This window comes from Archocentrus centrarchus, chromosome 20 (assembly GCF_007364275.1).
Source record: "Archocentrus centrarchus isolate MPI-CPG fArcCen1 chromosome 20, fArcCen1, whole genome shotgun sequence".
Classification (NCBI taxonomy): Eukaryota; Metazoa; Chordata; class Actinopteri; order Cichliformes; family Cichlidae; genus Archocentrus; species Archocentrus centrarchus.
In genome coordinates, this window is record NC_044365.1 from 22,166,951 (window position 1) to 22,189,106 (window position 22,156).

Consider the following 22,156-nt stretch of genomic DNA (forward strand, 5'->3'; position numbering starts at 1 on the left):
AATTTGCACGAAAGATGATAGAAATATCAGTGAGATTCCTTATAGAAATATTTATTTTTTCTAATATGGAGAAGAATCATTTTATCATTGAGCTGAAATTAGCATCATCCGGCCCGTGAGCCTCTCTCTGTGTTGTGATGGGAGCCTCGTATTGGTGTGACTGGAGAGTGCCACTAAGAGCCTCTCCACAGAGCTCAATGAAGCCGGCGTTTTAGCTGACTCTTGTGCATCTGCCTGTTGCCATGGTTTCCATCTTTCATCAGGTGCCGTCCAGAAAGCGGAGCTTAGCCGAGGATGAGGCGCTCCCACTTTCATCCTCCTCTCTGATCTGTTTCTCTGGATGAACAGCAGTTTCATGTGCCGGCGATTGGGTTCATTACAGCTGTTGGTGATGTGATGCAAGGAATATTTTTAGCTGGAGTAAGAGGAGACGGCCGATACTGGATGTCACTTCCAAGTGTCGCCGTCTGTTGTCATGATTCAGTCTTCCTGTAGGTTTGTTTTGATTTACCCGAATCTGGGGGGGAGGGGGTGGGGGGGTGGTGTTAGCTGATGTTTACGAGGGTGCAACAATACAGAGGCGTGTCTATGAGGTCAGAGAGTTCACCCCCCATAAACAAATTGTAGCCCCCGCTCCTCCCTTTTCTTCTCACCATCTACCCCTAAACCATTTTTAGTCAGCTGGGTGAGATTGATAGGAGATAGTTGGGGTGGGGGTGAGGAGAAGTTGAGTTTGGGGGTGGGGGGCGACGCCTGCCAGTCCCATTTGGGAAGTGCTCCCCCATTTTCTGCCTGTCGAATCGGGCCAGTGTCAGCAAGCTCCGGCGGGTCCAGGTCTGACCGAGTGGGCTAATGCGATGTGGCGTGTCACCCGGGGAATCTAGGTCAAGTTTAAAGCTGCCTAGTTCTCCCCGCCTCTGCCGCAGTGTGACGCTTCAAATCCCTCCCCTTCCACGCACGCAGTAATATTCAGCACACATCCATACCTACAGTTTAATTTAAAAAAAACAAACTATTGCACACCGATGGATAAAAGAGCTGTGCATTCCCTTTTCCAGGCTCTCCTTATTTCAGACATAAATGCACATCTCACACACTATTGCCTTGACCCATCCCCCCACCCCCACCCCCACCCCCTCCACAGACACACACCCACCCACCCCCAGGCAAGCTCTCAGCCTGTCCACGGCAGAGCCCACGTGACGCCCCGCGCGGAGGCTGGGGAAGGGAGGGCGTTGTTTTTCTTCCATAGTAAAGCAGCAGGGCACGTGGATCCTCATGCTGCAGCTGAGTAGTGGAATGTCAGCACTATCCCTTCCTCACATTATCCAGCCTTCAACCCCCCCGAGCCGTTTCTGCAAGGATGGCTGCCGCAGTGCTCGGTTTCAGCTGTGTCCCGCTTCTCGGTGTGCTTATTAAAGGGGAGGCACAGAGCTGGGAGATGTTAAAAGGCAGTGCCATCCTGAGGTCAGGCTGCTGCATGGGTGTGGCACTGTTTTGGTGCTTTTCACTGAGTGGGGTTGAGCCTTCCTGCACCATCTGTAATCTAGAAATATTTTGGATTGTAGGTTTAGTGTGTTCACATTTTGACATTTTACTGAAATTATTTGATGGTATCAATGTAATTTCATTTCTTTATCAGACACCGTGCTATGATCTGCTCATATTTATCACTAAAACTAAAGTGTCATTAAAAAAAAATGTAATTATCTTAATGTGAATTTGCTGAGCTGCACAGAAAAATCAAATTGCATCCAATCACTAACAGATGGATTTAGACACTGCTCCATCATCTATAGTTGACTTTACTACCCTACTAATCTGCTGTTTTTTGGCGCATTACCTCATCTGTATTAATATATTCGTGTGCTTTCAAGTCTTACTACTACTGTACTCGCTCTTCACCGGGAGCTCGAGCCTGATTGGCTGCTGCAATCTTTTCAATGGCACCAAATTTTTTTCGACTCCATGGATACAGTGAGCTGTTGGGTAGGCCAGCTCAGCCAATGGGAGAGCTGCGCGGGCTCCAGTTTGTCAGATTCTGCCCCTGGCCTTGGAGGCAGCCCTCCCCTCCCTTCCCACCCTCACTGCGAGCACGCGATGTCTCAGCGGGGGGGTTCAAAACAACAACAAGACTGTCGTCGGCTTCTCTGTGGTGCCCAGGACATGCCAGGACTGCTGGGTACTGCTCAAACTCTTTAATACAGTGTCTGTACTTCCCTCACTACGCTATCACTAAGCAACCAGTTACACTTATACAATTTGTGAATACATCTTTAAAGAAGTCCACATAGACTGCAGAGTCAGTTATCTGTAAGTGGTTCTTATGATGAATTTTGAGTGGAAGACTGAGAAATAAAAAGCTGCAAAATGCACAGATTTAATCTGCTTTTTTTTCTTTTTCTTTTTCTTTTTTTTAACGGCGCACTTCAAGATTCTCTAGTGGACTTTGAAACGCAGCCACACAAATCCCCGTCCTTTAAATGACCTCATTTTAAACAGCGCAAGGGAACAGCGCTGGGCCTGCAAGGCTGCCAGTGCCCTCGTTGAAGTGCTACAAGCCCAGGCTGCTCTGCCAGCCATACATCGGGCCAGTCCGCGAGCAGCTGAAAGGTGGCAGTAGAAGATAATGATGATGTGATCGTGATGATAATGATGGGCAGTGCCCACATCATCCAGCAGGGTGAGGTCGCTGACAGCTCTCATCCCTTCTGAGGCTGCATCAGGTGCTGCCTTCCGACAGCCAGTGAGGTGCCAGCATTGGCACAGTCAGACATTCAGGTCACATTAGAGCAGGGTAGTTTGATGAGACTGGACAAGGCAGGTGGGCCTTTGCAGGTGGCCATTGGATTTGGCTGGTGACAGACAGTTTGTAGAGGAGCTTTTGAAGTAAATCAAAGTAAAAATAACACTGTTCATCCACTGATTTCATGCTGATGCACAGGAAATCACACAAGTTCATTTTAAGTGCACACCAGATATTCATTAGACTATATTCCAATCAAATTTAGGGGTACAACAAATGAATGCTATTTATTAATCTTATGATAGATTTTTATATTGGTCTGTTACTTTAGTTTTTAAAATAAAATAAAAAAATCCCAAAATACGAAAATGGCAATGACATCTTGATGTCTTGTTTTGACCCAGTGCTAGGTTTTCAGCGCGCACGCACACTCACGCACGGTGCATCTCATGCATTTTAAAACTGCCCCATCTCACCCTCTGCTCCTGACTGCTGAGTGTGTACTTTGCTCTGTCGCAGCACCTTCCTGTCTTCCAGCATTACCTGTGTTAGCAATGATTTGCCCCGTCTCCACAGACCCCCGCTCGGACACTTTGGCTCCTCACCTGCCACTCATCTCGGCTGACATCTGCCTGCCAAAATTGAACTTTGTCACTGTTCTGCACCGACCCCTCTATCACCAGCCTGTCCATCTCCACCCCGTCACCAAGGGCTAAACCTGCCACTGTTTCTCTCCACAAACTGCAGCAGATCTCTGACTTATCAAATGTCTGTCAACCTCTGCAACTCTGTGCTTTCGAGGAGTCGGAGGATTGACAGCAGAGAGCAGTGCAAGGGTGCTACTTTTCACTGCGCAACTCACAGCTGACTTGTGAGTGAGTGTGTGTGTATATAGTGCACGAAAATTAAGGAACACTTTAGCATGGAAAACACATCAGCTCTCAATGGGGGGAGAATCATGCTGGATATCTGTGCTGGTATGGACTGCGTAATGTGTTAGAAACAAAAGGATCCCACATTGTTTGATAGAAATGAAAATTAGCAACCTACAGAGGGCTGAATTCAAAGACACCCCAAAAATCATAGCCAAAAATTCATTGCAGCAACTCAAAATGGAACTCAGTAGTTTGTGGCTCCCACATGCTTGTATGCTGGGGCATTCTCCTAATGAGAGAACGAATGGCATCCTGGGGATCTTCTTTCATGTCTGCCACATGTGCTCCTTAATGTCCCTGCTAATACAGATGCTGGTGGTACATGGTCTGTGTGCAGGAGATTTCAGGCTCTACTTAGTATTGGTCTTGCTCCCTCTGCACTCTAACATATGTTTATCCAGTTAAGCTTAATAGTTTAAGGCACTTCAAACAAAAAGCTCAACACTGGCCCTGGATGAGTATTAACATCACTGGTATCATTAAAACTTATCGTTTCTGCTTATAGGTCAAATTCTATAATGATTCTCAGTGATCTCATTGATCAGCTTTCTGTGCACCAAAAATAGGTTTTAAGCATTAACTCACATGTTTTATTAGAGTAAATAAAGTTTGCATGTGGCTCAAGTGTCAAAAAGCTGCACTGTGCTGAATTTGTCACTGTTGTGTAATTTGTGACTGTCAGAGAAACGTGTCAGCATTGATTACACAAACAGGTAAACTTGGAAGGATGCAACTGTGATTGAAACGAACATTTGGTTCTGGTTCTGATCTGGACTTGGTTCTCAATTCTGATCCTTTTTCCCGTCTGCTTCCAGCTCCTGTTGGACGTTGTAATTTGAAGGTGTCCTGTGCAGTTGTGTACCAAAACCTTTCTTAGAAACTATAAAGTAATTTACAGACAACCTATTGTGCTTTTTCATATTTTCTGTCATATATACTGTTACTGTGGTGGATTATGGATCAGATTAAACATTTTTTTTGTTCAAATTTTATTTTTATGAGGAGCAGTCCATCAGAAGAAACTTGGCTTAAAAGGAAGAGAGCTTAACCAGCTTGTTTTAGACAAGATGGGATGAACTGAGGGCTTCACCAGGGCCCAGTAACAGGATAAGGATTATTTTGAACTGTGCGTCATGCAGAGGTACTCCAAAAATCCAAATATGAAGCTGGAAATGAGCATTAAGAGGACCTCTTTGAGACCTTACACTCTAAATATGTGTGGTCATTGCTTACTTTGCTCATGATGCTGTCTTTAGCTGGGGTTGCACCCCCCCCTTCAAGTCTGGCATTATATTTAATGTTGTAGTACAGTGCAAGGGTTTTGTTTACTGTACCACATGCATTGTACATGCTTGCATTACTCAGGCATGTTTAATATTAATGTCATGTTTGGGCTCTTATGATGTGAGACACTGCAGTGTCTGACTGTGCAGAGTGAATTTCTTAGTACTGCTAGAAGTCTAATTCACATACAAACAGTAAACAGAGCAGGCCTGCTTATACATATTTACATGACAACTTCCTTTATGAATGTTTAATTGGATGCACTGTGCAGCAAACAGCTACATACTTCATGCGTGAACATAAATTATGAGCGATATCCCTGCGGAGGATGGTTAAAATGGATTAGTTTGCATACGGCTGCCCATAAAGGTTTACCAATGCTGGGAAGAAGCTTAGCAAAGCAGAACTCAAACTGTGTTTTTTATTTTTGGGCCTTTTTTTGGTGTGACATCTGGTTGGTGAGAGCATGGGTGCAGGAAACACACATCAGGAGGGTGTCCAAGGGGAGTGCTGGTGTATATGAACAGTGGGCACATCTGGGGAATCACTGAGTTCATACAGGCACCAGAGCATTGAAGCAGAGCAGGAGTGAGGTGCATGGATACAGCAGTGTATCACCACCTGCTCACTTCACTGCTGCACTCTTCTCTTTTTATTGATTTTTCTCTCTCTCTCTCCTTTTTTTTTTCTTTTTTTTTCCCCCCCCTCTCTCAACAGGTATCATAACATGGGGAACCTACTGAAAGTTTTGACATGCACAGATCTGGAACAGGAGCCCAATTTTTTCCTCGATTTTGAAAGTGAGTTTTCTTTTTTAAGTAATTTCTCCCGGTCCTGATATTGATCGCATGAATATCTAACCAGAACATTATCAACTCCAGAACTCTTAAGTCTTTTCACCACCACTTATCTTTTACACTGTGTTCCTCCCAGCGGCAAAAGGAATCAAATCTACCACTAGGGCTGCTGCACTTTTCCACCAACCTGCCTTTTCCACGCTGCAGTGTGTGCAGAATATCAATCAGGGCAGAGGTGCAGCAGAGCCCCCCCCCCTTCTCAAATATAAAGCACTGAAGTCGGGCTGCTGTGTAGCCTAAGGGCCGTCAACATGGCTTGAACCTGTGCTGTGCTATTCTCACACTTGGCAAACCCACAGAGTCAGGCATACCTTTAGAGAAAACAGCTTCTCATAGAGCTCAGACTGTTTCGAGGTGATTTGGTATATATATAAAAAAAAAAAGAGAGAATACCACCGTTTTATATCCGACCAGTGCTTTTTATACAGCATTGCTCGGTATTGTAAAGTTTTCTTTTAAGGAACAATTTGAAATAAGACCTCTGAAGGGCTTGCAGCAGATAGAAATAACTATTTTAAATGAAAAGAAGTAAAAATTAGAGGACTTTTTGCATTGGGATCTGTGGCCACACTTGTATTTCAAAAATAATGTTTATACATATTAGGGGTGTAACAGTTGTCCTGGTCCTTGGTTTGGTTCAGAACCGACACGACCTCAATGTTTCTGTTGCTGTTTAAACCGAAGCTGATTGGCTACAGCAGCAAAAGGTCACACTGGGTGCCGCTCCTGTCAGCTAAGAACAGGAAACTGAAGCTACAGTTCACTCAGGCTCACCAAAATTGGACAAGAGCAGATTGATTTTCTTGGCACACTTTGGGCCTGTTACTACCAACTGAGCATTAGTTAAACACTACAGTCTACCATGGGTCTGTCACTGGCTTCTAAGTCCCCCTACTTCTGACACTCTTAACTCAGTCGGACTGCACCCACCTTCAAACTACCATTATTTTGATGTCAGCTACACACCTGTGAAGTCTAGTGTGGCTGGATCTTGTGTGGTTGCAACACTTTTGTGTTTGTGGGGGGAAGAAAACTGTCTGCAGACAGACGTAAACACCTGGCATAATACTTAAAACTGCTTTTTGTGGTAGTTCCCGCTGCAGTGGGTGTCTCCAGGACCACATTTTCCCACAGTGACGCGCGCGTGCGCACACACAGATGCACATACGGACTCCAGCCATGCTGTTACATTTGTTAATAAAAAAGAGTAGTGGATAGACAGGAGCAGATGTTAGGTGCTGTGTTTTCTGTTTCTCTTATGCAGGGAAACTGGATTTTGGCAAGCTGTTCTTGCTTCAGGTGGTAGGAAGGTTTATAGTGTTGTCGTTCTGTATTGCCACTACTCTCAAACCAAAATAAATACCCTGAAACTGTACAACCACAGCTTTTACAAATTGTGAGATAACCTTTTTCCATTTGTCTTCTCTTATCTTGCTCCATTTCCCTTCTCTCAGCTAGGAAAAGTGGGTGTGTTAAAACTTAATGGGAAGCAGTGGGAAGACAAGATTATTTCACTGAACTTTCATTTGCATAATTGATAGTTGCTTGGTAGACTTTCTGTGATACCAGAGGATTTGATAGATGTCCTAGAGCTGCATTTTACTTTATTCTGAGTCGGTGTGAATATGGATGAGATACCAATCAGATTTGCCCAGCTGACCTTGTTTTTTGTCCCTTGCAGATGCCCAGCCCACAGAAGCAGAGCGAGAGGTTTGGGACGAGGTGGATGTAGTGCTGAAGGACGCAAAGGCAATCCTAGATGAACTGCAGGCTTACAAGGGAGCAGGGCCGGACATCCGAGAGGTACAGCTATCCACCTCGTCACTGACTGCTGCAGAGTTAAGACAGACTGTTTCTACTGCAGAAAATGCACTTTTTATGACATTCGTGCAGAATTACAGGGAGATGTGCACTCAAGGTGGTGGTGTTGCCTGTAAAAAGCTCTTCTGCCCTCATGCTTTTATCAGGTGTTGCTTTAGTAATTTGCATCTTTTTTTTTTTTTTCTTTTTTTTTTAAAGTCTTGACCTACAAATGAACTAATAAAATTGATTTAATATCCAGCTGAAGAAGTGGTAACACATTTTGGTATCCATCATTTATAAATTCAGAACAACTTGTTGTCACAAGGTGAAGTCAGAAATCTTAAATGGGCTCAGATTATTCAACTTTCTTGGCAAGTTCAGGACATGAGCGACTTTTCTCCAGTCACTTGAAGCTCCAATCAGATTCTGCAGTAATCTGGAGATTCAAGTGTATTCAAGCGCATGTAACAGCTTTGAGCTGATGGCCTTGAGATGGGGAGTGGGTGTCGGAGGGCTGCAGTGATTTAAGGTGTCTTCACACCTGAACTGTTTAGTCTAAGTTTTGTTTAAGTCGAACTCTGGTTCCCGTTCCACTTGATGTGGTTTGTTTGCACAAATGTGATCGCACCCGCACATGGACTGAAACAACCGCACCGAGATCTGTTTGAGGAAATGGTCTCGATCCGGTTCCAAATGAAATCCAGAGTGGTTCATTTATGGTGAGAATGCGATCTGACCTCAATCCGACCCAAACTACCAGGTGTACATTTTGGGATGTGGTAGTAAACCATATGCAGGGATGCAGAGTACACAGGCTCTAGCAGCTAGCCTCAAAATGAATAAAACTACCCAGATAAATCCGCATGTTAGGAGCAAGAATACAGGGCCGTCTTCCTGATTACTTTTGTTGCTCCCTTCTCAGACGCATCTGGCCAATAAACAGACTACTCTCACGTGGTCTGTAGTGATGAACCAAACCACGGGAAAAGTCATCAACTGATTCAGACCAGAGTGACTGAGCTGTAGGTGTGAAAAGTCTCTTAAAAATGCTCCTACTATAAGGCTGAAATCCATCTTACTGGATAACTTTGCAAAGTGTTAAACTTCCAGAGCAGAAGGGCATCATTTTTGGACCTTTTTACTGTTATTTGCAACAGAAACCAATGAGCTGCAACTCATTAAGAGTGGATCATGACATAAGAAAGAAGGTCTGATCTTCTAATTTCATCCAAGCCAGAAGTCTGAAGACGTTACCCCCGGTCTGTTGTTCAACACCACAGTGATCTGTCAAGGAACTGTTTTGTTTCTTTGTAATGACAGAAAATGGGCTAAATCTGAAGAACTTAAACATATTGTTGAAATTACACTTATTTTTCTTAAGAGGCATCATCTGTTTTGTAAATTCATGGTTTTCTTTTAGCATATCTTTACAGTTTTAAAAAAAAAAAAGGGCAACTTTCTTTGTTTTCTTTTTCTTTCTTTTTTTTTTTTTTTAACACTATTATGCAGTGGTTTTACTACTCCAGCCCAGGGGTAAAACTGGGCTGCATGTGCCCCATGAGCATAAATGAGTTTGACACCCCGGGTTTAATGGTTGTTCTGTTGTATTTCTTTCCAGGCGATCCAGAATCCAAATGATGAGGCGTTGCAGGAGAAGGCGTGGGCGGCCGTGGTCCCCTTGGTGGGAAAGCTGAAGAAGTTCTATGAGTTCTCCCAGAGATTAGGTATGTGTCTGCCTGTGCTGTCTCTACAGTAACCACATTATGTAGGCCAGGAAAAATTACATCACTGGTTCTCAGACTGAGCCTCAGACACGCACCGTTTCAAGTGGAGCGAGCTCAGGTGTCCTCTGAGATTTCCTTCAAAACTAAAGCGATTTTGTGTGCGACACTGGCGCTCAGAAATGCAGATTAGTTTGAGGTGTTGAAATGTCACTACAGTTTTGTCTTTTTAAGGATGAGCAGGGAGAGTCAATGTCCTTCACATGAAACGTCTTCTATAGCGGCCTCATACAGATGCAACCTCCATGCGTGACCTTAATTGTTTGCATGTGCATCTGCAGTATTTGTTGCTGAGCTGCAAAAGACATGCGACAACATGCAGCCTCATACAAGTGTGCTTTGAACCGCACTGAAATGCTATAGTCTCAGTATTGTTTGCTTTGCACTTTGCATTGACCTCTGTAGGGTGGGGTTGTCTGATTAGCATGGATACAAGGTGGGGGGTGGGGATGTAGGCTTACTGTTCCCTGATCTTCTTACGACCCCGAGGCTCGGGGGTTGGGGCCCGCCATGCCTCAGTGCCCTCAACCTCGTAATCCCAGTGGCGGTGGAGAAGGTAGTCAGTGGGCAATGGCGGCAGCAGCCTAGTGATGGCTGTTATGTAACAAAGTAGGTCAAATCGCAGTCTCTGGTGCTGCTCTATTTCACTGCCTTGACTTTAGGCTTCAGGGGCCACGATGGCCTCCTCAGCCTGCGGACCTGCCTGATGCACGTGGAGCTGGAAGTCTTTTACTCCAAGCGGGTGGAGCGATGGTAGTCCTGTTTTGGACTACCAAGGAAAGGAGGAGCTTTATATAAGTAGCTTTACGTTTGAAATGAATGGACACATTTCTTGTGCTACAGCTTTTGCACTAAACTCCACAGTGATATCTTAATATTACCATAGAATATAACCCTAATATAGACCACAGAATATACATTTTTAAAGAGGGGAAAATACAGAGAGGTTTCCCATATGTAGGCATGTTTAGTTCCCATGAGCCTTTTCATGGTTCCAGTGATCATTAGAGGCAGTACTCCGTTTATTCTGAGTGTGCAGTGCTCTTAAAATGCTTTTTGGGGTGCTCTTAAAGCTCTTCCCAGCATTTAGAGTACTGTGGACTGTGATTGGTCCTGACTTAAGTGGGCTTTGATTGGTTGATCACATGAATGTCACCTGCAAATGCTAGCTAAATAGATAAATAAATAAATAAAAGCATAAACATGGGTAAAACAAGCTGTGAATTTTAGCCTTAAAAAATGGAAGAAAAGAAACAAACTAAATCCCACTGTTGAAGACTGAAAGAGAAAAGTTGCTGCCAGGCATCCACCACACAAAAAGCAGCGTAGAGAGACAATGAAGAGGATTACAAGAAAATAAAAGACCACAACAAGAGGTGTCGTTGCTTTACCAACTGCTGGCTAGCTGTTACTTCACTTAGGAGTTCCTGTTTGCAAGTGCAAACAAAAGAAAAGGACTGGAAGGGACCTGGGGACTTCCCCAGACCCTCAAGTTGTTCCCCAGAAGCTGAAACCTGCAAAATGTGACATTTTTATCTGATCAATCATCTAAAGTGTCCACTTATGTAAATAGTTGATCTCTTTTTTTTTTTTTTTTTTTTTTGTAGAACTGAAGACCTTGTTCAGTGAACAGGCTTTGCATATAGCATTAAGGAAGATTTATTCCACTCCAGGTATTAATTCTTGTGTAACAGCCACACATAGCTGTGAGCTACAGATCTACACAGAACCATTGTTGATACCTGAATTTAGATCTGCTTCTTTTAACAATGGTGAAAACTTCTCGAGTGTAGCCCCTCCAAAAAGGAGGGTGTAGACCAGACGGAGTCCCGCCATCCTCTGACCTGCCCCTCTTAGTGAGTAAAGTCTACATGCCCGCATTCTGCTCGCCTGCTCCACGGTGACCTGATGAGATCAGACATCTCCCGGCGCCCCGCCCTTCCACGACCTCCCAACATACTAGAGTGGCTCATTTCTGAGGGCCTTTAAGCAGCTCCATCTTAACTTCTGTTTTGACTGGGATGGCGACGGGGGGGGGCTGCGCTTCACTGCTAAGGCCATTTTTAATCAGCTGCTTCGCTGCGAACGCTAGCCCAAGCAGATGGGAGTCATTACTGAATGGCAGACGTGCTCAATTCACTGCGCTGCACTGCCAGCTCTGTGTCCTTCGAAAAGTCATCTTCAGATTATTTTAAGTAGACCACCGTCTGAATCACCCCGATTCTGGGTTATGCGAACATGTGCATCGTCATTTGTAATCAACAATAACTAAAATGCGCAAGTCTATTTAAAGTGCTCATTTGGTGGCTTATTTCATCAGATGTTCAGCTTGTCTGGGTTATATCATTACTGAAGGCTCCCTTCGGCGTCTAGACTTGAATTCTAAGCACCGTCTGCATCTATAAATAAAATCCCCCCCGGGCTTCAAAGGTTTTCTAGTTTTTCTTTTTCAGAACTAGGTGTCTGAACAAGATTTGTTTGTCTGATAATCTGCCTCGCTTGGAACTTGTTCACCACGTTTCCTTCACCTCGTTTCCCTGCCGGTGCTCCTCTTGCATGCTTAATTATCGGTCCGTGGGTATGCTATGTCACGGCATGGCACAGGCTTTGTATTTACTTAGTGTCAAAACAATGAGTGTAATCCTGCTTGAATGGAATCATGCCCCCACCCATTTCATGCCAATGAGATAATTAGTCCCATGTCTCATTTGCATTTGAGGAGGAAAGCCCCCGCCAAAGACACCCCCCTTTTTCCTTTGAGACTGGCACTGGGCCCTGGGCAGTTTGGGCACCACCACTGCCTCATTATTTGTCTCTGTCCTAATCAGGATGCTTCAGCTGGCTTACACCCTGCGCTGGTCACGTATCCGGCTGTGATCCACTTTGAGAGCTGCTCCTTGACCTCATACTAAGTTCAAAAAGAGAGAGATGAAGAAGGATCCATTACTTTGAGTTTTCTCTTCTTTTTTACAGTTAAGGAGGATTTAACTCATGCAATATTTAATTGTATTCTTTTAGGAAGTTTTTTTTTTTTTTTTTTGTCATTTAAAAGGAAAATTAACTACTTGCATTGAGTTATTTTGCTTAATAAATGCAATTTGACCTATTTCAATCCTACCATTAGTAATGCTACAGTCACAGCAGTTGGAGACTGACATGACCAGAAATTAGGGTGATTTCATTACCTTTCGCATAGTTGCTTTGAAGATGGGGACCAGGTCCTCAAATAGACTTTTGGTGTCAGTCTGCTATCAGTTTGTGATTAAATGTGATTTAAAGTTGGAAATTACAGATTACAATCTGATTGTGATAATATGCCGATTTAACTGATAAATTGGCAAAAAAAATTGCAAATTTCTCTTAATATATAATAAATATCACTGTTAGCTGCAGCTGTGTATTTTCCTCCTTTCTTCACGCCCTGTTCTCTTTTTTACACTTGAATATTGATCACTCTGCCATGCTACATGCAGCACTTCTTCTTTCCTCTGACCTTTGCATTTTTGCATACAGTGCTGCCTGAACTGTTAACCTGGCGCTTGAATGACAAAAACCTGAGTGTAAAACTACTCAGCAGCTCTGACTAATGACCTGGACGACTACATACATCAGCTAAAAATCTCTCTGTACAAGGCTTTTGTCAGGCTCTTCCTTAAATAAGTAAAAGCCCAGCTGAGGTATTTTTATATATATATATATATTTTTTTGTTATTTGACAGTACTGCAGGTTCATCAGAGATGTCTGTTTTTTCTAACAGAGGCAGCGTTGCACAGCCTCCTGGGAGCTCTGACCAGTGAGACTTACAGCGATCCGACTCAACACCTGGAACGGGAGCAGGCGCTGGCCAAGCAGTTTGCAGAGATCCTCCACTTCACGCTGCGCTTCGACGAGCTTAAAGTATGACTGTTTATTTCTATAAGTGTCAAATTTTAGCTGTTACTGTAGGCTTTACCCTCAGTTGCCCAATAAGCTGCTGATGCCCCTGGATTGATTTTTAGCTCTGTGCCGTTTTAAACTGCAGCCAGCAAACGCATGATTAGCATTTAATTAGAGCCCTGATACTGCTCTGCTGTTTATAATACTGTGGATGTCAGTGGAATGGCTAATAAGGGTTATTGCAGGGGGGAAAAAGGTCTGCAAATTGTTGTTGCCTGAGCCAAGTTCTGCATAGCGTGGTAGGTTTTACAAACGTCAGGCAGAGGGAACTTTAAAAAACTCTGATCTGGTTTGAATTCAGGCACAAACTGCCAAAGTGCAGCCCAGAGATTGAAGCATGTTTGTCGCTCAAATGCCCATTGTCAGAAACATAATTCTGTGAGCACTCATTTGGTTAGACACTGGGTCTACATCCCCTGCTCCTTTGACACAAAAATGTTTTAAAAAAAAAAAAAAAAAGGCTTCCCAACTCCCTGAGGCGATTTGCAGCGACGCCCCAATTAGTGCCCACTACCCCGGCTGGCAGAATAAAAACCACGAAGGTAGGGGGTGCAAGGTGGCATGCCAGGCCCATTCATCAATCTTTCACATCCATGCACGGGCTTCTGACCTAGTTAAAGTGTCTGAGTGTCGTGCAGCCCCTCCCTGGCAAAGCAGCCTGTCTCTCCTGGTGGACGCGGTGGACCCAGACTGAGTACCAGTCTATTGTAGCGGGATTAGCATGCTGCCAGTGCAGCTTTGACTGTGACAGGCTCGTGCAGGAATGAGGATAATTAGCCACATGACGAGCACTCGCTGGTGGTAACTTTTGAAAAGAAGCTCTCTGATTGGCCGACTTCCCGTCATAAAGTGGTCAGTTTGGCTTCACGCTGAAAACCAGATGATTCATATATTGTAGGGAGTCATGTCAAAGGAGCAAACAGACTCTTGCAGCTTTTATCTGAGGCTTTGAAGAGTACACATAATGTCAGAGAGTAAGCCTGCATTTGTCCTGTGCTCACTCTAACCTCGCCTCTTCTTAATGAGACCCGCAGCTTTTTGTCAGACGGCCAAAGCTCACGGCAGCTCGACTGCAGCAGGAAAATAACCAAATATTTGCTGACAGGGGGGAGCAGGGATGTGGATGTAAAGGGGGCCGATGAGTGTCAGACATTCAAATCCAGTTCAGCACATAAAATAGTAATTGTATCAGTGCTCTTTTTATGTCACCCCCCCCCCCCCAAAGCTACATTTCTGCCTTGTTGGCTAAAGCTTTCTGTCATGACGATGGCGTGTTTGATCCAGAGCTGAATGTCCTGCTGCAGGCTGTGCCACCTACAGACATGTCTCTCTCTCTGTATTTGGATGCCTTCAAGCTTATATATTTTATTTTTTTTTGCAGATGACAAATCCTGCTATTCAGAATGACTTCAGCTACTATAGGAGAACCCTGAGTCGAATGCGGATCAACAACGTACCGGTGAGCATGTTACGCCCATCCGTCCTCTGGGTGGTGAGGATGCTGCACTTAAAGAAGGGTCACATGTAGGAATAAAGCACGACTTCTCCCTGATCCTGCTTCTGTTTAATAGCCTCATTACCCGCTTAGCATAGTATGTGCATATTTTTAAGCTGAATGGTGATATCGAAGCAACATGTGAGCTGCTGCGAGTACTTTTCTTTAAAGAAAGCAATCAGGATAAAATAAAAAAACCTGAATTATTTCGTGGGTCATGTTTAAAAGCATTTATACTGGCTAAAGTGTTTTTACTCATTTAGTTAAAACCGTCCCTAAAGACGTAAAAATTTTAGCCTCACTTAATGATCAGTATGGCTTTGGATGTGCATTATATTTAGAAGATAGTCACTGCTTTATATGCCGTCTGATGGCTCTTTTTGACAAAGAAGTGAAGCTGTTTCACTCTGCCAGGCCCTGGGAGTAGCTCACCTACCGCCGCCTTGACGGGTTGGTTGGTTGGTTTGTGTTGTGCTTTTATGGTGTTTAAATTACTTAGTTTGGGTGTTAACTAATGCATTAAAAAATGCAAAAGTCACCCTAATCAAACCAACATCTCATGTTCTGTGAGATAAAACTTGGTGTTTGTGTCAGTGGTGGTTTTGAAAGGACTTGTTTTAGTGTGCATTTTTTCAGCAATTGACAAAGATCGCTGCATGTCTCTGGTGTGAACACTTTTATTATGATTCAGAATAACAAAAGCCACCCAAACAAACTAACCAGCCGATGCAGTGATTAACCAACTGTAAGATTTCTGTTTTTGTCAGCACAGACTGGTGGCTTTGATGGGCGCATTAGAGCGGCTTCGGTTCCTCATCAGGAGATGTCTGGCGGCAGCTTAGAGCTTCATTTATATTCCTGCACTGAACCATTGTAGAGCCTATGATACAAGTGGCCACTGCCAGCATTCATACTTGTGCGTGGTTTGCACGTGTTGCTTTGCAATTGCAATGACATTTATTATATAGCACATTTCATTACTTGCAAATTCAGTGCTTAATACAGAAGATAACCTGTGTAGCTATACAATGCCTTCAGACAGTGAAAACAGCAAAATATAATAAAACAAAATACACCCATTGAATAAAAAGTCTGTTTTTTGTTTTTTTTTTTTGTTTTTTTTAAATGCGTGCACAGATGTAATTGATCTCAGGTCAGCAGGCAGCTTGTTCCAAAAAACAGGACCACAATAACTGAAAGCATCACAAAGACGTTGTAGGTGGTGCAGGCTGATGGGAGCCAGGTGTGCAGTCACAGTAACCTGCTGAAACCCCCCCATCTCCACAGGTGATGGCCACAGGTGGGGGTGGGACCGGACAGGAAAATGTGCTCCACGTGTCTCTTTAGTGAGCAGAATAAATGTTCAACGACTCTCTTTGAGTGTTTCAGCTGTAGTAGTGAAATGTGCAGAGAGCAGCAGAAGAAATTTAGTTCATAGAATAGTACAGCACATGACCTATTTAGACTTGATATTAAAGAATCACCTCTCATGTAATTTACCTTTTCTCCACATTCATAATGAAGGCCAGTTACAGTGCTGTGGCATTGTTCTTGCTTCCTCGCCTTCATGACTTACTGAAACACAGTTTAAAGGAGCTGAGCTGCTTTATTAGACTTGTTTCTCCAGTGTGTTTCCTGCAGTCAAAATGTCACCTATTTTCTTTCTGTGGGTTCATGACTGAAAAGTGAGGTCCAGGTGCAGATTCAGTTTAATGATCTGATGTGAAATAGGGATTCTTCTGATGAAATCTCCTCACGTGGGTCCATGTGTGCCTGTGAAAGTCAAAGTCATTGAGCATTTTGAAGTGAACTAGGATACCTTTTGATTGACACATGAAGGGGTGGTAAATACAATAGAGGGTTACCTAGGCAACTGGAGCCTGGAATTGTCAATAGAGAGTAACCCTCAGTTAGAAAAAGATGACCTATGTGGCCTTTAGGCTTTAGTTCAGTCTCTGCATTTTTTGTTCTTATTGCAGACCAAATTAAACCAACTACAGGTGTGCAGGTGTCATAAAGGTCAGTGACCAGCATTGTGCCTTAAGCAAGAAAGAAAAAAAAAAAAAAAAAACCCAAGTGTTTCTATCAGCTGAGGGATGTCTGATGGATACATGGCGCAGGAAATTGGTAATTTTAGCTACACATGTGAGGAAAATGAACCAAAACTGCACTCAGTTCAGACCTGCCTGACAGGAGCGTTTATTCCTCAAGCCAGAATATGCTATTAGGCAAATGGGCCAAGACAAGTTGTTGTTAGGACCTGTCACTGCTGAAAGATGCTCAGGCTGCCGTCCCTGCTCGCAGCTCAGTCGCACGCTGTTTAGTCACTGCTTAGACAACTGAATCATTCAGACAACTGAGATGAAACACAACTGTCCCGCTCAAACAGTCTTTGAGCTCGCATGTCATCATTTGTTAAAACCAGAAATGGTTTGAAAGTTTGGGGGTGATTATTCATATTCTGTCAGTGTTCTCGCGAAGGCAGGAAGTGTTCTTGTTGTTTAAATATGCAGACAAATTTAGAACGGGCTGTTCAAGAGACGCCTTACTCCTTTGTTGTCCGCCAGGTGTTTTCAGTGTCTCGTCTGAAACGGCAAAGCGGCAGTCAGATGGGAAACTGGAAGGAGGGGGGGGTGCTCTGTCACAGGGTTTATATCAGTGTTTTCCTGTCGGTGTTTTATTTAATGAAGCAGCGTTTCATCTGCACAAACAGTCCGTTGAAGCTGCTTCACACCCAATAAATGTTCTAATACGTCCAGGTAGAATTTCATGTTCTCTGCCTCCTTTTTATTCAGAGATTTTAAATGAAATCTCACAGCATCACCACAGTGCAGAGCGAGAAGCGGCTTTCATATTCCTGCAAATGTGTCCGCTACATGGCCACCTTTGTGTTTCCTTTCTTTTCTCCTGCACCTCATAAAGTAGCTTCCATTGGCAGCTCTTCTAATAACACAAATAACCCAGTTTGCCTGCATATGAATTTTATTATTTTAAGGGCAGAGGTCCAGAACAGTAAACAGTCAGTAGATTAAGTCTCAGTGGGGAAAATAAACATTTGTTTTGATGATTTGCAGGCAGAGGGTGAGAATGAAGTCAACAATGAATTGGCCAATCGGATATCTCTCTTCTATGCTGATGCCACGCCCATGCTGAAGACATTAAGTGACGGCACAACGAAGTTTGTATCTGAGGTGAGACTTTTTAAAAAAAATATATAATGGAGTCTTTATTTTCTTTAACGTGCCTGTGAGTGGGGGGGGCATTCATTCAGTCCTTTCTCCATCCTTACAGAACAAGAACCTGCCCATCGAGAACACGACAGACTGCTTAAGCACGATGGCGACTGTGTGCAAAGTCATGTTGGAAACACCGTAAGTGACCTCCTGCACATGTTAAATATGCCGTTCTCAACTTTGCATCTAATCCCTTCTCCTCCTGCTCCTGCTGTCAGGGAGTATCGCAGTCGTTTCTCTAGTGAGGAGACGGTGTCCTTCTGCCTCAGGGTGATGGTCGGGGTGATCATCTTGTACGACTACGTCCATCCCGTAGGAGCATTCGCCAAGTCATCCAAAATTGACGTGAGTGCAGACATGTTCACGCCAAACATCTCGCGCGGAGCTTCTTCTAAAGCTAACAGGTCTTTCTGCTCCACAGATGAAAGGCTGCATCAAAGTCCTCAAAGATCAGCCGCCGAACAGCGTAGAAGGTCTTCTCAACGCTCTCAGGTCGGCTCTCCTTCAAATAATAATAATAATAAAAAACATTCCCCACAGCCCAGCGTGAAATGTGATTGTAGCCTGTGAGCAGGCTTTTAAACTGAACAGGAGAAGGCTGCTCACGCTGTGAGTCGGATGAGTTGGTTCCTGTTCACAAGCAGCACACAGACCTCCTCCCCTTCAGCACAGTGACTCATTCTCCACGCCGTCCGCCGGGGGATTCGGTCAGCTGTGAGCCTGATCCGGGCTGGGTGTCGCAGCCTCTCCAGAAAGGCCGATTGCATCTGACACCACGTCCCCTCGTGGTCTCCCGAATTTCACCCACCTAGCCTCACTCTCGCAGCTGCTCGAGCTGACAGGGCCGCTTTGAGTCGACCTCACGTCTTTATCTCTCTGTGTGTGTGTGTGTGTGTGTGTGTGTGTGTGTGTGTGTGTGTGTGTGTGTGTGTGTGTGTGCGCGCGCGCGCGCTGGGCCCAAGGCAGGCTGGCTCTACCAGGCTGCATGAGGTTATTTTCATGTGAAAGCTGACAGATTTTCTGTCAGTGATTACAGCAGTGATCTGACAGAGGGTGATACAATATGTTAGACACACGCAGTGATGGAAAGTAATAAAGGGCAAATCAAAGTTCTAGTTTGCTCGAGTACTTCTCTGGCTCAGTGGGGAATATAAACTTTTACTGCTTCCATAGGAATTAAGAGGGTAACTAACAGCCAGCTGCTGCTTATCAAATGTACTTGATTGATTGATCATCAGCAAGTGTGAGCACCTCTATAAAAGCAGAGGTTTTGACAGCTTGCTGATCTGAAGCATTCAGGTGTGTGTTAACACCATGTCACATTCCTCCCTGGAGGTGTCGCAGTGGCCCGAAGTCCCGACTTCAACCTGATTAAAATGCTGCGGTGGGACTTTAAGAGAGCTGTGCATAAATGAATGCCCACAAACCTCAATGAACTGAAACAAAGTTTTAAACAAGAGTGAACCAAAATTCCCCCAGAAAGATGAGACTGATAGTCATACAGAAAACGACATTATTGCTGCTAAATTTAATCTTTCACACACTGCTTTTATATTTTGGCTTAGTTTTTATTACATAATATATGACATGGTGTAATATGTCCTGGACTATTGTTGATCTTAGGTTGTTTTAAAGCCGATTTTAAGACCTGCTAATGACTAGTTTTTAAAAAAATGTACAGTACCAGTCAAAACACTTACCTTAGAATTGACAGAGGCTGTAGTTTCTTCTTACATGACTGTATAATACATACGGTACATATGTACAGAAAAAAGTGTTTGATACATAGATACATCAAAGCAGGGCTACAGCTTCTTGCTATTTTCATTAATAATTAATCTGCAGATTAATGGAGGATGATTGGAGCTGGTGTGTCTGATTGTTAGCTTTATCCAAGAAATCTTGGAATGATTATTTTTATTTATTTTTGGCTTTTTGGGCATATATTTCATAGGACAGTGTAGAATAGATGGGAAAGTGGAGAGAGAGGGTGATGGTGACGTGCAGAGACCGGCTTTGGAGCAGGTGTTCACTAAATGGGTCGCCTGCTCTACTAGATGAGCTACAGGGACACCACTTTTGGAAGGATTGTTTATCGATGCCTATAAATTGGAAATAAGAAAAATTAGGAGGAATTGATGGTTCATGAAAATGTCACAGACAGAGCCAGGGACTCGGTTAATGCACCACGTGGGGAGGATCTGCAGCTTTGGAGTTGAGCGGCCTCGGACTGCTTGTCTTGATCAATAAAATGTCCAAATGCGTCCTTTTGTGAAAAAGTATTGACCCGCTCTGAATCAAATTAGGCAGCGTTTGAAAACAGAAAGCCTTCATATTTAAAGAGTATGAATCTTTGAAAGGGACTGTAGAAAAAAACAACTCCTTACTTTGTAAAAGGAGCTCACAGCAACGCAGTACTTCCTGTTTTGTTTTTTTGTTTGTTTGTTTTTTGGTGTAGACAAGAGGACTTGATGAGCAACTCTGGGCAGCACACATTTTTCACTTTGTCTAAAACACCAATGGCTTCAAACCTTTTTTTTTTATTATAAAGTTAAGACTTTAATTCTAACATATTCACATCTATTCTAACTCCAGAAGCAGAAATCAGGGGATTTGGGATTTCCCATCGGAGGGTTTGTTTTTAGTAACAGTTTAAATGATTAAATATAATCCCAAAAGGCTTAAGTTGGGTTGAAAGGTTAGAGAGAGGGGAAAAAAGCTGTTTTTTCCACTTCAATCGGTTCATGAGCTCTCTGGATTTATTTTGTGACTGCTTAAAGGTGATTGACACCAGATTGGGAACCGCTGTGGACAAAACTACCAAAGTGTATATAAATCGATTATTAATGCATCAATATTAACAGTTACTCAGTTGGAGGGGACATTTTTCAGCTAAACATGGACTTCTACTTTGAGATCTTAAGCATATTTTGTTCATGATATTTTAGTATTTTTACACTTGTACTTTGTTCTGCTACTGAAGTACACATTTGTTTCTTCTTTAGGTACACAACCAAGCATTTAAATGACGAATCAACCAACAAGGCTATCAAGAGCATGCTGCAGTAGGACTGAGCTGCTAGGACTGCTGTGGGGGAGACACCACTCTCCCGACCGACGTCGCTGCACAGAATGTTTGTTTAGGGTTTTTTTTCTCCCCTTTTGTTTGCTTTTTTTTTTTTAATGGAAAGAGCTACTGCTCCGCCCTCTTTTATACTGCAAAATGCTACTGCCATTATGAACGTCTTTTTCTGTGCCAAAAAGATGTTGCTGATATGTAATGTTTTCGATAAAAGGCCATGGCTCTGTGGCAGCTAATGAAAGCATTGTGGACGCTCCGGTTTTATTTTAAACATGTCTTGTTTTTTTTTTTCCCTGTGTAAGGGACGGGAGTGCTTTGACTTGAAAATTTAATACAGAGATATATAGAGAAGTATATATTATTTTTGGTTGATTTGTTATTTAATTCCATCATCTGCATGATTACAAGAGTCTTTTCCTTGTATTTAAAAAAACAAAAAAACTAAACAACTAATGGTTCATTTTAATTTGTCTGCTCTTTTTGTGCATTATTAAATGTTTTGTTATTGAAATGGTACTTGTTGAATTGAGATTGAGTACTGTTTTTATATTTTTTATAGGTTTTAATTTGTGCATATTTCTTTTTTTTTTTTTTCTTTCCTTAGTTGTGTTGTATTTTTCAGTTGAAAACTTTAAACTGTGATATGTGCAAATCAAATTAAAACTGGGAGTGTGTACTGTAAATGAACAGTATGTTGTGGCTGGAGAAATTAAAAGGAGAACTCTTGTTTTCTACGACCCGCCTCGTCAGGTTTGATCTCTTCTCGAGGTCTCTGGATGACCGAGGGGTAATTTGACAGCAAAAGGCTGAGATATTTCAGACTGATTAAGAACTGAGTGACACATGCAGTTTTTTATTTTTCTTAGAAATGAAATGAGCAACTTTAATTTTAGCATTTCAATGGAATAATTTTTAATATAACTGGCCTCTTCGCCTTCATTTGGAGGTCAATAACGCTCTCGGGATTCATGTTAAATGGGTTGTACCTCTGTGCTCGCAGCGT

General features: G+C 43.2%; 1 protein-coding gene across 1 annotated transcript in view; it reads left to right on the forward strand.

Moving 5' to 3' along the window:
- The window catches only part of fam49bb (family with sequence similarity 49 member Bb), a 38,932-nt gene extending 17,042 nt beyond the window's left edge, over positions 1 to 21,890 (forward strand). Inside the window, exons 3-12 of the mRNA XM_030756504.1 lie at positions 5,683 to 5,765; positions 7,504 to 7,625; positions 9,244 to 9,349; positions 13,165 to 13,304; positions 14,725 to 14,802; positions 17,913 to 18,029; positions 18,130 to 18,209; positions 18,290 to 18,416; positions 18,493 to 18,563; positions 21,077 to 21,890. Of these exons, the coding sequence (XP_030612364.1) occupies positions 5,693 to 5,765; positions 7,504 to 7,625; positions 9,244 to 9,349; positions 13,165 to 13,304; positions 14,725 to 14,802; positions 17,913 to 18,029; positions 18,130 to 18,209; positions 18,290 to 18,416; positions 18,493 to 18,563; positions 21,077 to 21,140 (978 nt within the window). The 5' untranslated portion in view covers positions 5,683 to 5,692 and the 3' untranslated portion in view covers positions 21,141 to 21,890. The remainder of the gene's footprint in view (positions 1 to 5,682; positions 5,766 to 7,503; positions 7,626 to 9,243; positions 9,350 to 13,164; positions 13,305 to 14,724; positions 14,803 to 17,912; positions 18,030 to 18,129; positions 18,210 to 18,289; positions 18,417 to 18,492; positions 18,564 to 21,076) is intronic.
- Positions 21,891 to 22,156: the final 266 nt, after the last annotated feature.